At 43.6% G+C, this 16,382-nt stretch overlaps 1 protein-coding gene across 1 annotated transcript in view; it reads left to right on the forward strand.

Moving 5' to 3' along the window:
• LOC117246661 (uncharacterized) overlaps positions 1-6,678 on the forward strand; it is a 43,849-nt gene extending 37,171 nt beyond the window's left edge. The window contains exons 29-32 of the mRNA XM_078163156.1: positions 4,424-4,486; positions 4,645-4,717; positions 4,987-5,117; positions 6,413-6,678. Coding sequence (XP_078019282.1) covers positions 4,424-4,486; positions 4,645-4,717; positions 4,987-5,117; positions 6,413-6,496 — 351 coding nt within the window. The 3' untranslated portion in view covers positions 6,497-6,678. The remainder of the gene's footprint in view (positions 1-4,423; positions 4,487-4,644; positions 4,718-4,986; positions 5,118-6,412) is intronic.
• The last annotated feature ends 9,704 nt before the right edge of the window (positions 6,679-16,382 follow it).

Raw genomic sequence — 16,382 nt, forward strand, 5'->3', positions numbered from 1 at the left:
GGAATACCCCCCTGTAGAGTGTTGAGTTTGTTGACATCACGCCCACAAACTATCCTGGTGTGTGCAGCTGGCGTGCAGCAGTGACCAACACAGACACTGAAGAAGAGCATGAGCACGACCATGAACAGGCTGAGTTGGTGGCGAAAAAATGCAACGTCTATTACACGACCAATCTATATCAGCACTTGAGACAGCACAGGGAAAAGTAGGAAGAGTGCATGCGAGAGAAAGCTGAGCCGTGTAACGTTAAAGAGAAAGACACAACTGAAAGCCGCCAGAGCCTCATAAACAACATCCAAGCACAATTATGCAAACATTTGAAAGCGTCACAGGGAAATCATGGACTCCATAACAGGGCTCAACGGTGCGAGTGTTTAACTCGCATTTGCGACTAAAAATAGGTGTGTGCGAACTGTAAAAAATATTTAGGGGCACAAGTGCGCATAAAAAAAACAGCCGAAGCAGCCTATATTTTTGTCAATAAAAAAATATGATAATCTAACCGCAAATGTTGGAGGAACTCCAGCCGCCTTCCCTTTTCCCTATTCCCCGTGTGACACGGTTATGGGCGGTTTTCCAAGCCACTGTCAACACAATGAACATAAGTCCCACTGTCAGCTAGGTGGAAATAAGTCAAAGTGTGGCGGAGAAGAGGGACCAGGGACGGTTTTTGCTATGGGCAATGTGGGCGACTGCCCAGGGCGCAATCTATGTGAGGGGAAAAAAAACAAAAAAACAAACAAAACTCAGCAGTTTTCTAGGCTTCCGCTCATACCATACCATACCATACCATACCAGACCAACTTTATTTATAAAGCACTTTAAAAACCCAATGGACCAAAGTGCTGTACACAATTAAACATAAAGTGCACAATAGGCATAAGACATAAAATATACATAAAACAAAGCAAAATAAAAACAATAATGATAAAAACATAAAATTGCAATAAAATAACACAATATAAAACCAATAAAACATTTTAAGGCACAGCACATAAGTAAAATTAGTCAATAAAAAGAGTAATAGCAAATTAAAAGACATCAATTTATGCGGGATCAAAGGCCATGGAGAACAGGTGGGTTTTAAGGCGCTTTTTAAAAACATGCAGTGATGGAACTTGTCTGATGTTGAGAGGCAGGTCATTCCATAGTTTTGGTGCTACAACTGAGAAAGCGTGGTCCCCTCTGAGCCTGTTTGCCGTTTTGGGAACTTTCAGGAGCAGCTGGTCAGCTGACCTGAGAGGGCGTGGAGGAGTGTATGGCTCTAGCAGCTCAGAGAGGTATAGTGGGGCGAGGCCGTTAAGAGTCTTAAAAACAAATAAAAGAGTTTTAAAATGGATCCTAAAACGTATGGGCAGCCAGTGTAACGCGGTTAAAATAGGGGAAATGTGCTCATGTTTGTTTGTGCAACTTAAAAGGCATGCGGCGGCATTTTGCACCATCTGGAGGCGGGTGACGGCGGATGCGCTAACCCCTATATATAAAGCGTTGCAATAGTCTAGCCGACTAGTTACAAAGGCGTGGATTATCATTTCTAAGTGTTGCCTTGAGAGAAGAGGTTTTATTTTTGCTAGCAGCCTCAGTTGAAAGAAACTCGACTTCACAACTGCCCTAATCTGACTGTCGAGATTAAGCCTAGGATCCATTATTTGCCCAAGGTTTTTGATGGTTGGTTTAGTATATTGCGCTAATGAACCCAAGTCAACGGGTGGGGTCCTAACAGTACCATTAAAGACCATCACCTCTGTTTTGTTTTCATTAAAGTTTAAAAAGTTTAGTGCCATCCAGGCCTTTAAGTCATTAAGACACTTAAAAAGTGGTCCCAAGGAAGGTGCATTTTTCTTTCTAAGGGGCAAGTAAATCTGGCAGTCATCTGCGTAGCAATGGAAAGATATACCGTGTTTGCGTAAAATGGACCCCAGTGGGAGCAAATATAGAGAGAACAGAAGAGGGCCTAAGACCGAACCTTGTGGTACCCCACATGGGAGGGACACACAAGAGGATGCGAAGTCACCAATGTTGACACTGAAGGTTCGCTCTGCTAAGTAGGATCGAAACCACTCCAGTGCTGAACCCCTAATACCCACCCAGTGTTCTAGACGAGATATTAAAATTTTGTGGTCCACTGTATCAAACGCAGCTGTTAAATCTAAAAGCACAAGAATGGCATTGTCACCAGAGTCAGTAGCTAAAAATATGTTGTTAAAAACTCTCAGTAGGACTGATTGTGTGCTGTGGAGATTTTTAAAACCAGATTGGAAGGTTTCAAGAATATTGTGCTTTTCCAGAAATGCCATTAATTGAGTATAAACTATTTTCTCAAGGATTTTTGAAAGAAATGGCAGTTTAGAGATAGGCCTGAAGTTTGCAGGGATTGTGGGGTCCAGGGCTGGTTTCTTAATCAGAGGCTGGACCACTGCATGTTTAAACATTCTTGGGAAGACTGCAGAGTGCAGACTGCTGTTTATAACTGCAAGGACAGATGGACCTACAGAGGGAAAGACCTCTTTAAAGAGTCGAGGAGGGACTGTGTCACTTGGGGACCCAGAAGGTTTCAGGTGGCCAACAATCTCTTGTAGGAGGGACATAGTAACAGGCTAGAACTCATCGAAAATAGCAGAGCAGGGGACCAAGATGGAGGGGTCATAGGCAGGAAATGTGATTGAAGCTCTGGATGAGGAAACTTTTTCTATGAAGAAATTTAAAAAGGTTTCACAGATAGCAGGAGATGGTTCAATGCCTGCAGTCTGTGGGGGATTAAGGACTGAGTCAGTGATCTTAAATAATACTTGGGGTTGTTATAATTCATGTCAAGTTAGTGGAGTGGGCTCTGGGGCGCCCCTATTATCATGTTTTAACCAGCAGCAGAAAGGAAAGGCGAATCCTGGCGGTTGTGGGTTGAAACGGGGGTCACAGACAGGAATACGGCGGAGGCTCATAGTGCTCTGCGGCGCAAGATAACAGCTTACTGGCAACAGAGAAGTCCGACTCCAGGTCCAGTAATTTCCTCTTTCGTTGGTGTCATGACTGCCCAGTAGTACCTGGACAACCGAGCTGTGGCGGCACACAGGTATGTGGCGTGTCAGAGGAGAAACGAGCCGTTCACATTTCTCTTTGTGGCAGGTAACGGCCCACAAACCTCACCGCACTTTAGGGACTGTTCTTTACTTGTCAGGGGAGGAGGGTGGCTGGTTGATTTTTATTTCATTTATTTATTTTACTTTGATCCCCCCTATGTTAATCACTTATTCATAAGTTAATAAGTAATTTATTCCATTGAAATATCAGTGATGTGTTATAGAAAAGTGATTTATTTTTTTATAAAGATAGGGAGGGATGGTTCGCCCAGGGCGTAAAACTAGCCAGGACCGACTCTGAGAGGGACCGGGAAAAGCGGTGGACCTCCGGGGAAACCGGCTCCGTTCTCCCTGCAGTTAGGGACCGTTCGCCACGGTACTGCTGCTGGGCAGGGTGGAAATAAGTCCTGCAGAGTTTCAGAGGACCTGGAGAATGTTTTAGGATAGTAATAACCTTATATAAGATAATCATATTGCAAAGATAATAAATATAAGATAATAACATTAAAGACAAAATTAAATTGCAATACTTTTTGAAAACTTGATGATTTTACCTTTCTGTACATTTTGTATACAAATTCATTAAATAATTTTGCTTGTAAATGTCTATTTGCATCACGTTTATTACGGAAAACACATTATTTGATCAATTTACATTGTGCCTCTGAAGTTTTTTGTGCGCTCCTTACTTTTTCAACTTAGGAGCACATGAGCTGCTTGGGAAAAAAGTTAGAGTCAAGCTCTGCATAACAAATGAAAAATTGAGCAATTTTGCTTGGTCTTGGCCCACTTGACATGCTGCTGTGTTGTGCTATGGCGTGATGGAATTTGTCATTTACGTGACAACGCCTGAACACAACACAGGCTTGCTCCGCTGTGTGTACAGTTCCGTGCTGCGCTGCAGTAACTATGTCAGGTCAGTGACCCCCTGATATAATGTAGGGAAACACTGAATCAAGCAAAAAGACTCATGATACCATTTATTTATTACATTTTATTGTAATTATATTGTAATCGCAAATCGCGATATTGTCCACCATAATTGCAATCGCACATTTTTATCAAATTGTGCAGCACTAGCACTCCTACTAGGACATTTTGTGAAGCTGGAGCATTTTTACATGAGGACTTCTTGCATTGTAATGACTTCTTAAATTGTGATGACATTTTTGTGAGGTGTGGTGTTCTTACATCATGAGGACATTTTTTTGTGAGCTGAGTTGTGTTATCAAAGTGACATTTAATTAGTTTTAAATCAGCAAACTTCTGCTTATCTGCTAAACGTTTTTGTATCAGTCTTACAGGACATCGCACACCTGGTGTGTGTGTGTGTGTGTGTGTTTCAGGACCTGGTGTTCAGTGAGAACAAGAGAAACAGAGTGAGAAGAAATAATAGAACCACTAAAGAGGTGAGGAACAAACAATGCTTAAAGAAAGAAGACAGACTTCCTGTCATTAAGTATCTGAATATCTATCTACCTGTCTGTCATCCTTTCTGTCTACCTGTCTCTCACCCTTTCTGTCTACCTGTCTCTCATCCTGTTTCTGTCTCTGTCCTGTGGTGAAGGAGAAGAGAGATGGGGCTCTTCAGAAGATCGGAGACTTGATCCACAGTTCTCCCTCCATCCTGGGCAGCAAAGGTCAGTGTGACTTTAAATTTATATCAAACTGGTCTGTACTGGTTTTTTATAGTGGGGTGCATTATGTTGTGTTCAGTGCTGTGGTTGGTCACAACATCAGACAGCAGAGAGCGCTGCTCTTCTGTCAGTCAGTGTGGACTGTTGTCCTCTGACAGCAGAGGCTCTGTGTGAATCCGTGTTTAATCTGTGAGCTTTATTTGACATTTATTTTTTCATCAAACTGTATTTAAAGTTTGTCTTCACCCTTTTTTATCTCTGTTTTTTTGCAGCTAAAACCATCATTGGTCTGGTCAGTGGACATTCAGTGGAGAAGGAGACGGTTAACACGGCAACCAAAGCGAAACGAGGACGGAAGAAGCTTTTTAAGATGGATGCCCCGCTGCTTGACTCCCCAGACATGGTGAGGAAGAATGTGTGTTTGTTTGTAGACTGTCTTTTTGAGGACCAATTACAGATTCAGTATTGTAAAGTGATGACGTTTAACTAAAGTGGGAAGTTTTGACATTATGAAGACAATTTTAGAAAGTGAGGACATTTTTACCATATGAGGACGTTTTTGTAAAGTTAAGACTTTTTTTTACTGTGAGGATGTTTTTGTGAAGTGAGAATGATATCATTATGAGGAAATTGTAGTAACATCGGGGTGTTTTTACAATGTGAGGATTTTTTGTAATGCAAGGACATTTTGGAAAAAGGATGTTTTTGAAAAGCGAAAACATTTTACATTATAGTGACATTTTTGTAAAGCGAGGATGATTTTTTTGGAGTGAGGACATTTTAAGTTATGAGGATATTTTTGTGACGTGAGGATGGTTTAACAATGTGAAGATGTTATTGTAAAATGAGGACATATTTACATCTTTGTATAGCAAGGACATTTGACATGAGGATGTTTTTGTATAGCAAGGATGTTTTACATTATAAGGACTTTTTTTTAAAAGCAAGGACGTTTTACATCATAAGGATGTGATCGTAAAGTGAAGCGTTTTAGTTTCTGAGGACATTTTTGTCAAAGGGGACATTTTTACATTAAGGCGAGGACTTCTTATGTTATGAGGATGTTGTTGTAAAGCAAGGACTTCTTATGTTATGAGGATGTTGTAAAGCGAGGACTTATGTTATGGGGATGTTGTAAAGTGAGGAGTTCTTATGTTATGAAGACGTTGTTGTAAAGGAAGGACTTCTTACGTTATGAGGATGTTGTACAGCGAGGACTTATGTTATGGGGACGTTGTTGTAAAGCGAGGACTTCTTATGTTATGAGGACGTTGTAAAGGGAGGACTTCTTATGTTATGAAGACGTTGTAAAGCAAGGACTTCTTATGTTATGAAGACATAAAGTGAGGACTTCTTATGTTATGGGGACGTTGTTGTAAAGCGAGGACTTCTTATGTTATGAAGACGTAAAGCGAGGACTTCTTACGTTATGAGGACGTTGTAAAGTGAGGACTTCTTATATTATGAAGATATAAAGCGAGGACTTCTTATGTCATGGGGACGTTGTAAAGCAAACTTCTTATGTTATGAGGACGTTGTTGTAAAGTGAGGACTTCTTATATTATGAAGGCGTAAAGCGAGGACTTCTTATGTTATGGGGACGTTGTAAAGCGAGGACTTATTATGTTAGGAGGACGTTGTTGTAAGGTAGAATACACAGGTGTGTTTCTAACGTCCAGTGTTGTTGCTCTGTTTCAGGTGTCAGGCGGAGTGAAGGAGGAGAAGGAGAGTGACCACTTGATTATTAAGAGACAACTGCGCTCTAAGACCTGCAGGAAGTGACATCATCACCATGTGACAACACTGTGTATTTAAACCTGTAGGGACTCTGAGGGGGAGTTTGATTTTAAATACCTGTACATTTGTTTTTATTTCAGTGTAAAATTTTTTTTGTTTCTGGGGGTGAATAATAAACAGGACAACATTCTCCCTTCATGGAAAATAAAAAAATCATTCACCACCTCCTTCGTCTGATCAAACGCTCGTCTGTCTGCTTCAGTATCTACAGTGGCTGAGAAGGTCCAAACACAGTCTGCAGGTACAGGAAACACCAAATACAATTTGTGTTTGGCTCTTAAAAATAAAAGAAAAAATAATCCCACGTCACATTCATTATTTTTTTTTTTTCTGTCATGCCATTTATTTGGCCCGTCCCTCATGGGATTACATGACAGCACTTTCACAGAACGTACATCTTCTGGTCTTGCATACCAAACATGGAAAAAGAAAAAGAAACACAGACAATACATATGTTTATGTGTGTGTATATAAATATATATATATATATATATATATATATATATATATATATATATAAATAAAGCTGTCTCCACATACTTGGCTAATTTATGTTTCATATGTGAACAGCCAACTCAGTCTTTGTGCCTCGTCCATATTCATAAAATCAACGTCCATTCTTATCTTGCTAAACAAAACTTCACGCAGTTCACAATACAAACATAAGTCGAAAACAAAATGACACATTTTCTTTATCATTTAGACAACACATTGGACAAATCCACCTTTCTTCATTAATTTACCGTCCAGTTTCCACAGTCAAAGGTAAAATACCAGATCTCAGCAGGGCACATAAAGATCTCTGCTTTTTACAAGCCCTGGCAAAAATTATGGAATCATGAAAAACAAACAAACAAAAGAACAATTCAACACACCACTAGTACTTTGTTGCACCATCTCTGGCTTTTATAACAGCTTGCAGTCTCTGAGGCATGGACTTAATGAGTGACAAACAGTACTCTTCATCAGTCTGGCTCCAACTTTCTCTGATTGCTGTTGCCAGATCAGCTTTGCAGGTTGGAGCCTTGTTATGGACCATTTTCTTCAACTTCCACCACAGATTTTCAATTGGATTGAGATCCGGACTATTTGCAGGCCATGACATTGACCTTATGTGTCTTTCTTCAAGGAATGTTTTCACAGTTTTTGCTGTATGGCAAGATGCATTATCATCTTGAAAAATGATTTCATCATCCCCAAACATCCTTTCAATTGATGGAATAAGAAAAGTGTCCAAAATGTCAACGTAAACTTGTGCACTTATTGAAGATGTAATGACAGCCATCTCCCCAGTGCCTGTACCTGACATGCAGCCCCATATCATCAATGACTGTGGAAATTTGCATGTTTTCTTCAGGCAGTCGTCTTCATAAATTTCATTGGAACGGCACCAAACAAAAGTTCCAGCATCATCACCTTGCCCAATGCAGATTCGTGATTCATAACTGAATATGACTTTCATCCAGTCATCCGCAGTCCACGATTGCTTTTCCTTCGCCCATTGTAACCTTGTTTTTTTCTGTTTAGGTGTTAATGATGGCTTTCATTTAGCTTTTCTGTATGTAAATCCCATTTCGTTTAGGCGATTTCTTACAGTTCGGTCACAGACGTTGACTCCAGTTTCCTCCCATTTGTTCCTCATTTGTTTTGCTGTGCATTTTCTGTTTTCAAGACATATTGCTTTAAGTGGGTTAGGGGGTTAGGACGAAAGGAGTTGAGTCTCATCGTCGAAGACGATGAGACTAAAAGGCACAGTCCATCATCCCTCCTCAGAGTCCCTTCCCATAGTCAAAGGCGTGTTTGGGGTCAAAAGTCAAGTCCCAGTGGCAGTAGTGTAGAGCCAATTTGGGTTCAAATGAAAACCTAGAGTCCACCTTGTTCTGGTAGGGGTTAGGGTCCGTCAGGGGTGTATTTAGAGTCAGGGGTCACGTCCAAGTGGTGGTAGACTGGGGCCAGTTTGGGTTCAAATTAAGTACAGGAGTAGACATTGTTTTGGGTCAGTATAGGGTCCCTCAGGGGTGTGTGTGTGTGTGTGTGCGTGTGTGTGTTTTTTTCGGGGGATCAGAGGTCCCGTCCAGGTCGTGGTAGACTGTAGACAATTTGGGTTCAGATTAAAAAGTCGAGTAGGGTTGGGTTTGGTTAGGATGAGGGCCAGTCAGGGGTGTGGTTAGGGTCAGAGGTCACGTCCAGGTCGTAGTGGAATAAAGTCTAATTGGGTTCCAGTTAAAGGCCAGGGTCCTCCTTGGGTTGGGTTTAGGGCTCATGAGCAGGTCAGGGTTAGAACTGAAGCGGTAAGGCAGGTCGTGAACAGGTGTGTGGTTAGGATGAGGGCTGAAGTGGCAAGGTCACTTAATACACAATAAACATTAATAAACAGTAAACATTAATAGTAGAGGGACTGCCATATTATTTGGTTCCCTTCTTGATCTGGTCACTAGGTTCCAAAAGTGTCCAGGAGGTGGCTCCATTTCCTCTGTGTGATTGAGGTCTGGAGGCAGACCAAGATGAAGGGACAAAGGTCATGACTGGGTCTTTGGTCAGGGTGAGGGCTGAAATTGTACAGTCACATCACAAATCATAATAATAAAAAAATATATATACATATATATATATATATATATATATATATATATATATACATATATGAGAATGTAAGCAGTAACAGGGAAATTGCCTCATTGTTTGGTTTCCTTTGTTATCCCGAAGACGTGGTTGGAAAGTGTGGAGGAGGCGGATACGTGTTCCCTGTGAAATTAAAGGCTGGAGGCAAGCCCAGGTGAAGGGACAAGGGTCATGACCCGTAATTGTGGTTAGGGTGAGGGCTGAAATCATACAGTCACATCACAAATCATAATAAAACATAATAAGAGGGAAACCGCATCATTGTTCGGTTTCCGTTTGTATGTGGAAGATGTGATTGGAGAGTGTGGAGGAGGCGGATGCATGTTCCCTCTGAACTTAAAGGCTGGAGGCAGGCCTAGGTTAAGGGACAAGGGTCATGGCCTGTAGTTGTGGTTAGGGTGAGGGCCGAAATTATACAGTCCCATGATAAATAATAAAACATAAATAATAAAGAGACACCATAATTGTTTGGTTTCATGTTGCATCTCGATCATGTGGTGGGAGGGTGTGCAGGAGGCGGATCCATGTTCTCTGTAAAGTTGTTGGCTGGAGGCAGGCCTAGGTGAAGGGGCAAGGGTCATAAGCGGGCCTCGTGGTTGGGCTCAGGTCTGAAACAATAAGGTCACACAGTAAATCAAGAGAGAACACATCATTGTTGGGTTCCATTGTTCATTTTTCATTTAGGCCCTGTGGTTGGAGTGTGTCAAGGAGGCGGATCCATTTCCTTTCTGCCCTCCTGCGTTGCGACGTGGACCAGCGTGGGTTGGTCTCCAGGACAGTGGTCCTCAAAGCAGTCCAGCCATGTTGTATGAAATGCTGTATGACTGGTATTTGTGTGTTGTGTTGTTTGCAGATGTTGTATTTATATTGGTAAAATCTCACTCTGATTGTGTTTCCTGTCTCTCCAACATACTGCATGTGACAATTAGTGCAAAAAATTAAATATACACAGTTTCTGGAGCCAATGGTGGTTCCCCCTTGTGTCTTGAAAACATTATTATTAATTGTGTTGCATACCCAGAGGCGGTGCTGAAAAAATTCCCCGTGTCTCGTGGACTTAGGGTCCCCCAGTGGTTTTAATTTAGCTCTCACTAAATAATCTTGTAAATTTCTGTTCTTTCTGTATGCAGAAATAAGTCTATGATTCTGGAGCAGCTGAGAATCCCCAATCCCCTGGTAAAAATTACTCTTCACCTTCCGAATTAGTCTAACAGCAGATGTGGAATAGTTGGTGATAATTGGGAGGGGAGAGGAGGCCCAAATAGGCTTGGTCTGGTTGAAAGTCCTGAATGATTTTCTTAAGAAGGAGCGAGAGTACCCTCTAGTGGCCAAAGTGGAGAATAACACCTTAGTGGCTGCTCTGAAATCTTCCTCTCTGGTTAGGGTTAGGGTTAGGGTTAGGGGGTTAGGGTTAGGGTTAGGGATGGGGTTGGGGTTGGGGTTATGGGTTTGTGTGAAATTATTTTGCTCTGGCCTACTGTACTGTGCAAAGAAAAAGAAGAAGAGGGGGGGGAAAGAAGGGGAAGGAGGGAATAAAGGAAATTGAGATAAATGTAGCAGGGAAAGAAAGAAAGCGAGAGAAAGAGAAAAAAAAAAAAAAAAAAAAAAAAAAAAAAAAAAAAAAAAAAAAAAAAAATTGTTTTGTCTGGGAATTGAATCCTGGTCCAGTGGGTGATAAGCTGTGATGTTAACCTCTAGGCTAAGGGGCCTGTGCAAAAGAAGGGGAGGAGGGAGTTAAATGTAACTAAAAAGGGCAAGGAACAAAATAAAAGAATGTGGAGATGTATGGTGGGGTAAACTGGGAATCGAACCCTGGTCTATTGGTTGATAGGCCAGGGTATTAGCCTCTGGGCTAAGGGGTCTGGACTGAAAAGGAAGGGGGGAGTTATATTTACCAAAGCTGGGTAGAAAAATAAAAGTGAAGGAAAAGTGGAGATGTTTAGTGGGTACAACCGGGAAGCGAACCCTGGTCTGCCGTGTGAAAGCCATGGTTTTTGCCTCTAGGCCATATGGTCTGGATGATTTATGGGAAGGTGTATCTAAAAGAAGATAAGATGAAGAAAAAATAAATTAAAAAAAAAAAAAAAAAAAAATAAATAAATAAAGTAGAAGGAGAGGGTGGGTGGGAAGGTGGGGGTTGAGAAAGAAGGAAGTTAGTCATCGTTTAGGCCTCCGGGTACAGTTGTTGCAAGTTTGTGTATCCATATTTTTTCTGCTCTTTTCCTTTGTCCGATGGTCCAGTGGTCGTTGTTTTCCAGTCCGGTGATTATGAGGTGGGTGGGTGAGTGTAGTTGAAAGTGCTGTACCAAGGGGGTGGAAAGTCGACCTTCCCTAATGTTGTATAGGTGCTGAGACAGGCGGGTGTGAATGGAATGTTTGGTTTCGCCTATATAGTGTTTGTGACAGAGTGTGCATGTGATGATATAAATGACATTGGTAGTGGTGATGGAGAGGTGACCTATGGTGGGAGATGCGGTGTTGGTATGTGGGTTCTGAATAAATTTTCTATTTTTATAATGGTGGCTGTATTGAAGTGGGGGTGTGGGTCTATGGTCTGTGAATTTGGATCTGGTGAGAATAGACTGAAGGTTCTTGTGTTTCCTGTATGCTGAGATGATTTTATGGTGTTGAAAAGCCGGGTGTTGAGACTGAAAACTAGTAAAATTGTGTTTGATGGTACGGTGAAAAGCAGTAGTTCTATGGGAAAAGGTGGAGACAAGAGGTACCAGGTGTGGTGTGGAAGGAGAACTGTGTGTGGTTGTGTGTGTATGTGAGTGTTTCTGTGGAGGATTCGAGCCGCCTCCGTCTAGCGGGTTGGGGTTAGGGATGGGGGGTGAAGGGTGGTTGGGGTTAGGGGAGGGTGTGGGTTGTGGGTCGGGGTTGGGATTAGAGGGAGGATTCAAGCCCTGGTTAGGGTAAGGGGAAAGGTGGGGGGCATGGTTAGGGTTAGGGAAAGGGGGAGGAAGAGGATTCGAACCCTGGTTAGGGTAAGGGAAAATGTTGGGGTTGGGCGTGGGGGATTGGAGTTGGTTAGGATAGGGTAAAGGATCAGGTAAGGGGTTAAGGTGGGGGGAAATAGGAGGGGGAGGAGTGGGCTGAGGAGGCAGCTCGGGTCCTGGGACCTGGGGTGGAGAGGGGGAGGGGAGGGGAGAGCGAGTGGGAACGAGAGAGGCCAAGGTAGTAGATTTAATGTAACGGAGGAATCGTTTTGAATAGCCTCTGGGGCGTAAACTATGGAAGAGGGTATTGGTGGCTTGGTGAAAGTCTGTCTGGTTTGAACAGATACGGTGAAAGCGGATGAGTTGTGATTTGATGATGCCTTTGAAAGTGTGTTTGGGATGGTAGCTTGATTTATGGAGTAGTGCATGTGTGTCCGTGGGTTTGAAATAAACTTTTGTCTGTAATGCTTTGTGTGAAGTGTTGGTTTGGCTGAAGAAGACTGTGGTATCTAGGAAGTTGACATGTGTGGGACTTATTGTGTGTTTAACAGTAATGGCCGGGTGATGATTATTAAGAATGTCGATGAAGTCTATGAATGTGGATGGGTCATGGGGCCAAATACCGAAAATGTCATCCAGATATCTCAGGTAGAGTGTGGGTTTTAAGGGGCATTTGTTGAGGGCTTCTCGTTCCCACTCGCTCATGTAGAGGTTGGCGTATGATGGGGCAAATCTCTGACCCATGGCTGTCCCATGTGTTTGTAAATAGTATTGATTATTGAATAGGAAGTCATTATTGATGAGACAAAGTTTTATTAGTTCTAGGAGTTGTGAGTCAGGACGATGAGGGTCTGGGTTTCTATTGAAAATTGTGCGTAATGTATGTAAACCTAATTCTGTGTCAATATTGGTGTAGAGGTTGTCAATGTCAATGGTAAAAAGCTGGGATTGAGCAGGGACAGCCATGGGTCGGATCATTTGAATGAAATGGTAAGTGTCCTTAATGTAACTGGGGTGCTGAGTGGAGAGGGGGCCTAGGAAATGATCGATGTATTCTGAGACATGGTATGTAGAGCTGTTGCAATCTGAAACTATTGGTCTGCCGGGGGGAACTTCAAAGGGAATGGTCCAAGTGTCAGGTGGTTTGTGTATTTTGGGTAGTAGGTAAAAATAACGGGGTCTAGGTTGATCTGGTCCTGAGAGGTAAACTTTTTGTTTGGATGTGATGTATTTTTTATTGTAAAGTGTTTGTATAATGTTCCTGAGTTGGTGTTGAGTCCGTGGTTGGATGGTGTCTTGGAGTTGTTTGTAATAGGTGGTGTTATTGAGCTGACGGTTTGCTTCCAGCTGGTATTGTTGACGGTCCATAATGACGATTTTTGAGCCTTTGTCGGCTGGTTTAAAAATGATATTGGGGTTGGATCTAAGACTGTTGAGGGCCCTGCGTTCTGACCCCGAGAGATTGTCCGGGATATCTCTAGGGGGCCGGAAACGTTGCAGGGCCCTTATGTTTTGTTGAATGAGTTGGTGGGTGAGGGGGTGGAGATTGTCTGTTTGTGGTTCCCAATGAGATGGATGGATAAAGGGGGTCTGTTGACGGGTCGGTTGGAGGTGAAAGTAGTCTATGATCTTGAGTCGTCTATGGAAAAGGTGTAGGTCCCTTTGAAGTTCCTCCCGGTCCAAGTGACGGGGGCGAGGGATGAAGGAAAGCCCCCTCTCCAGGAGTTGGCGTTGGGGGGTAGAGGGTGTAAAGAGGGTGGCCAGGTTGAGGATATTGGAGGTGGAGTTCCACCCCAGGTCCTGATTTGATTGTGTGGGATGTGTATGGGTGTGAGGGCCTGGGTTGGGTTTGGGTGTCATTATAAATTTAATTGATTGAGCCAGTTTTCAAAGATTCGTTTTGCTGTGGAGGGGGTCCAGTGGATGTTATCCTTTTCTGTCTGAAAAGTGTCGTGGGGGATCTCAGTGAGGATAGGGAAGTGTGTGGCCATGGTGTTGTTGATCAATTTGAGATTGTTTTTCTGCGTGGGAGTAAGGTGGGGTGAATAATTCATTATGGGAAAATAAATGTCTGCATTAGGGAAGGTCGACTTTGCCTGGCGGAAAAGGGCTTTCAGTTGTTTGATGGATGTTTGTTTGGGATCCTGATCTTTGTTATTGATGCCGATGGAGATGACGAGAATTTTGACGTGGGGGTTGGGGAGAGCTTTTTCACAGACCTTAAGGAAATGATAGGTGTTTGCACCGGGGTAACTGTCCAGTTGTATGTTAAAGTGGGTGTGGCCGGGGATGCGGTTTATGTTTGAATCTCCAATGATTAGGACTGGCTTTTTAGCTTTAAAAAACCAGTCCTGGATTTTGCGGGTGGGTCTTGCGATATGGTAGTTGGGCCTGTGGAGGGTGAGGTCTGGGGATGTGGGAGTTGTAGCTGTGGAAGTAGGGTGGGGGGGAGATGAGGTGGTGGGGGAGGTCTCTGGTTCTTGGATGAGGGAAAGGAGGGAGGGGGAGTTGGATCTAAGAGGAGTGGAAAGATCTGTCGTGAGTGACTCTTGGAGGTCCAATTGGGAGGCTGAGGCAGATTGTGGAGGGGAACGTGGAGATGGGAGGGGGGAGGGGAATGGGTAGGTAAGGGTTGGGTGAGTGGGAGGAGGTAGAGTAGGGGAGGAAAAAGGGGAGGAAGAGGGTTGGGTGGGTTTTAATGGGTTAGAGGGAGGGGGTAAGGGTGGTGAGGTATGGTGAGGGGGAGGGAGGTGGTTGATAATGGGCGCTGTGGTGAGCGCATGGAGTGTGGGGGATGCCTTGGTGCCCGGGGAGATCAGGCCGGTATGCCCACCGACAACAGGTTTTTGTGGAGAGGGCTCAGATGAGGTTATGTTGGGGTCATGATCGACCTTATTCAACCCTATCATCATGTTTGCCGACTCTCTGGGATGTTTTGTGGTTTTTTTATCCGTTGGTGGTGCGCATTGTCCGGCCTGACTCACCCGGGCCTCATCGGCGTCTGCATAGGGGGAAGAGGGGAGAATGGTGTCAGTAATGTGGACCGAAACATTAGAGTGTGTGCTGAGGGTAACTGTGTGGAGTTCTATCTGGTTATGGGGTTGGGAGGTGGGTTGATAAACCTGAGCGATGGTCTGGATAGGGGCTGGAGGCTTGGGGGTCTTGGTGATAGGGGGAGTCGGGGGAAGAATGGGGGAAATTGGGGTATGGGATGTAGTGTGGTTGGTGTCTTCTGTTGTAGGCAGTGGTCCCCAGGTAACTCTTCTGGTTTTGGTAGTTTGTGGTGTGGATGTTATGGGAGCCGGGGGTGTGTTTTCCGGGTTCAGTTGTTTCTTGGGTGGTAGAGCGATAATCGTCGTGGTCCGTGGTGTTTTAATAGGGCCTCTTCTGATGGGTTTGGAGTTGTTGTAGCTGGCGGCGATATTTGTCTTCTGGTAGACAGGGTGAGGTGAAAGTAGAGGGATAGGAGTAGGCTGGGGGTTGGTATTGTCTTTGGGTTGGGGTGTAGTCTGGGTTTCTGCAGTGGCTTGCTGGGGTTGGGTGGGTGTTATGGGGTGGTGTTCTTGTATTTCTTCTGCGATGGATTTCCGGGGGCCCAGGTAGAGAGAGAGAGTGGAAGGGGTAGTTGATTTAGGCAGATGGGGGTATTCTTCTTCTTGAATGGTAGGTAAAGTATTGGATGCCGGTTGTCTCTGTCGGTGGTTCGGATAGAGTTCTGGTTGTGTGGTTGTGGTGGTTGTATGGGTTGGTTGTAGGAGCTGTTGCACTGCTTGTAGGGTGTTGGTTGTGAGCCTGGATCCGTAACGTTTTCTGGCCCAACCAGTGGCTATCTGTAGAGCTAGTGGGTTGTGGGAGGATGTATCTATGGTGTCTATGGTAGCTGTGTAGTGTTGCTGTAAAATAGAAATAGTGTTCTGCATCCATTGAGTCGTGTTCTCATATATTCTGTTCCGTGTTTCTATTGTGGGTGTGGATGGTTTGATGAAATCTGTGAGACGGGTTACTTGACGTAACATACCTGGTGGAAATGTTCCGGTGGCTAAAGCTGTGTCCATAATATGTTTATGATGCAAAGCCTGTATCAGTTTGAAATATTGTTTGCTAGCTTGTCTGGTTTCAGGATCTGGTGGATGAGTGAGTACCGGTGTGTGTATGGAATGTTGTTGGGTGGAAATAGGAGGTCTATGTGTTGGGGATTGTGTGAAAAGTGACATAAGTGGTTGTGGTGTAGTGCTAGGCTTAGATGTACGAGTAGGTGTAGGGGTGTATGTGTGTGTGTGTGTGTGGGTGGAGGAGGAGCCATTTTGAAT

This window comes from Epinephelus lanceolatus, chromosome 21 (assembly GCF_041903045.1).
Source record: "Epinephelus lanceolatus isolate andai-2023 chromosome 21, ASM4190304v1, whole genome shotgun sequence".
Classification (NCBI taxonomy): domain Eukaryota; kingdom Metazoa; phylum Chordata; class Actinopteri; order Perciformes; family Serranidae; genus Epinephelus; species Epinephelus lanceolatus.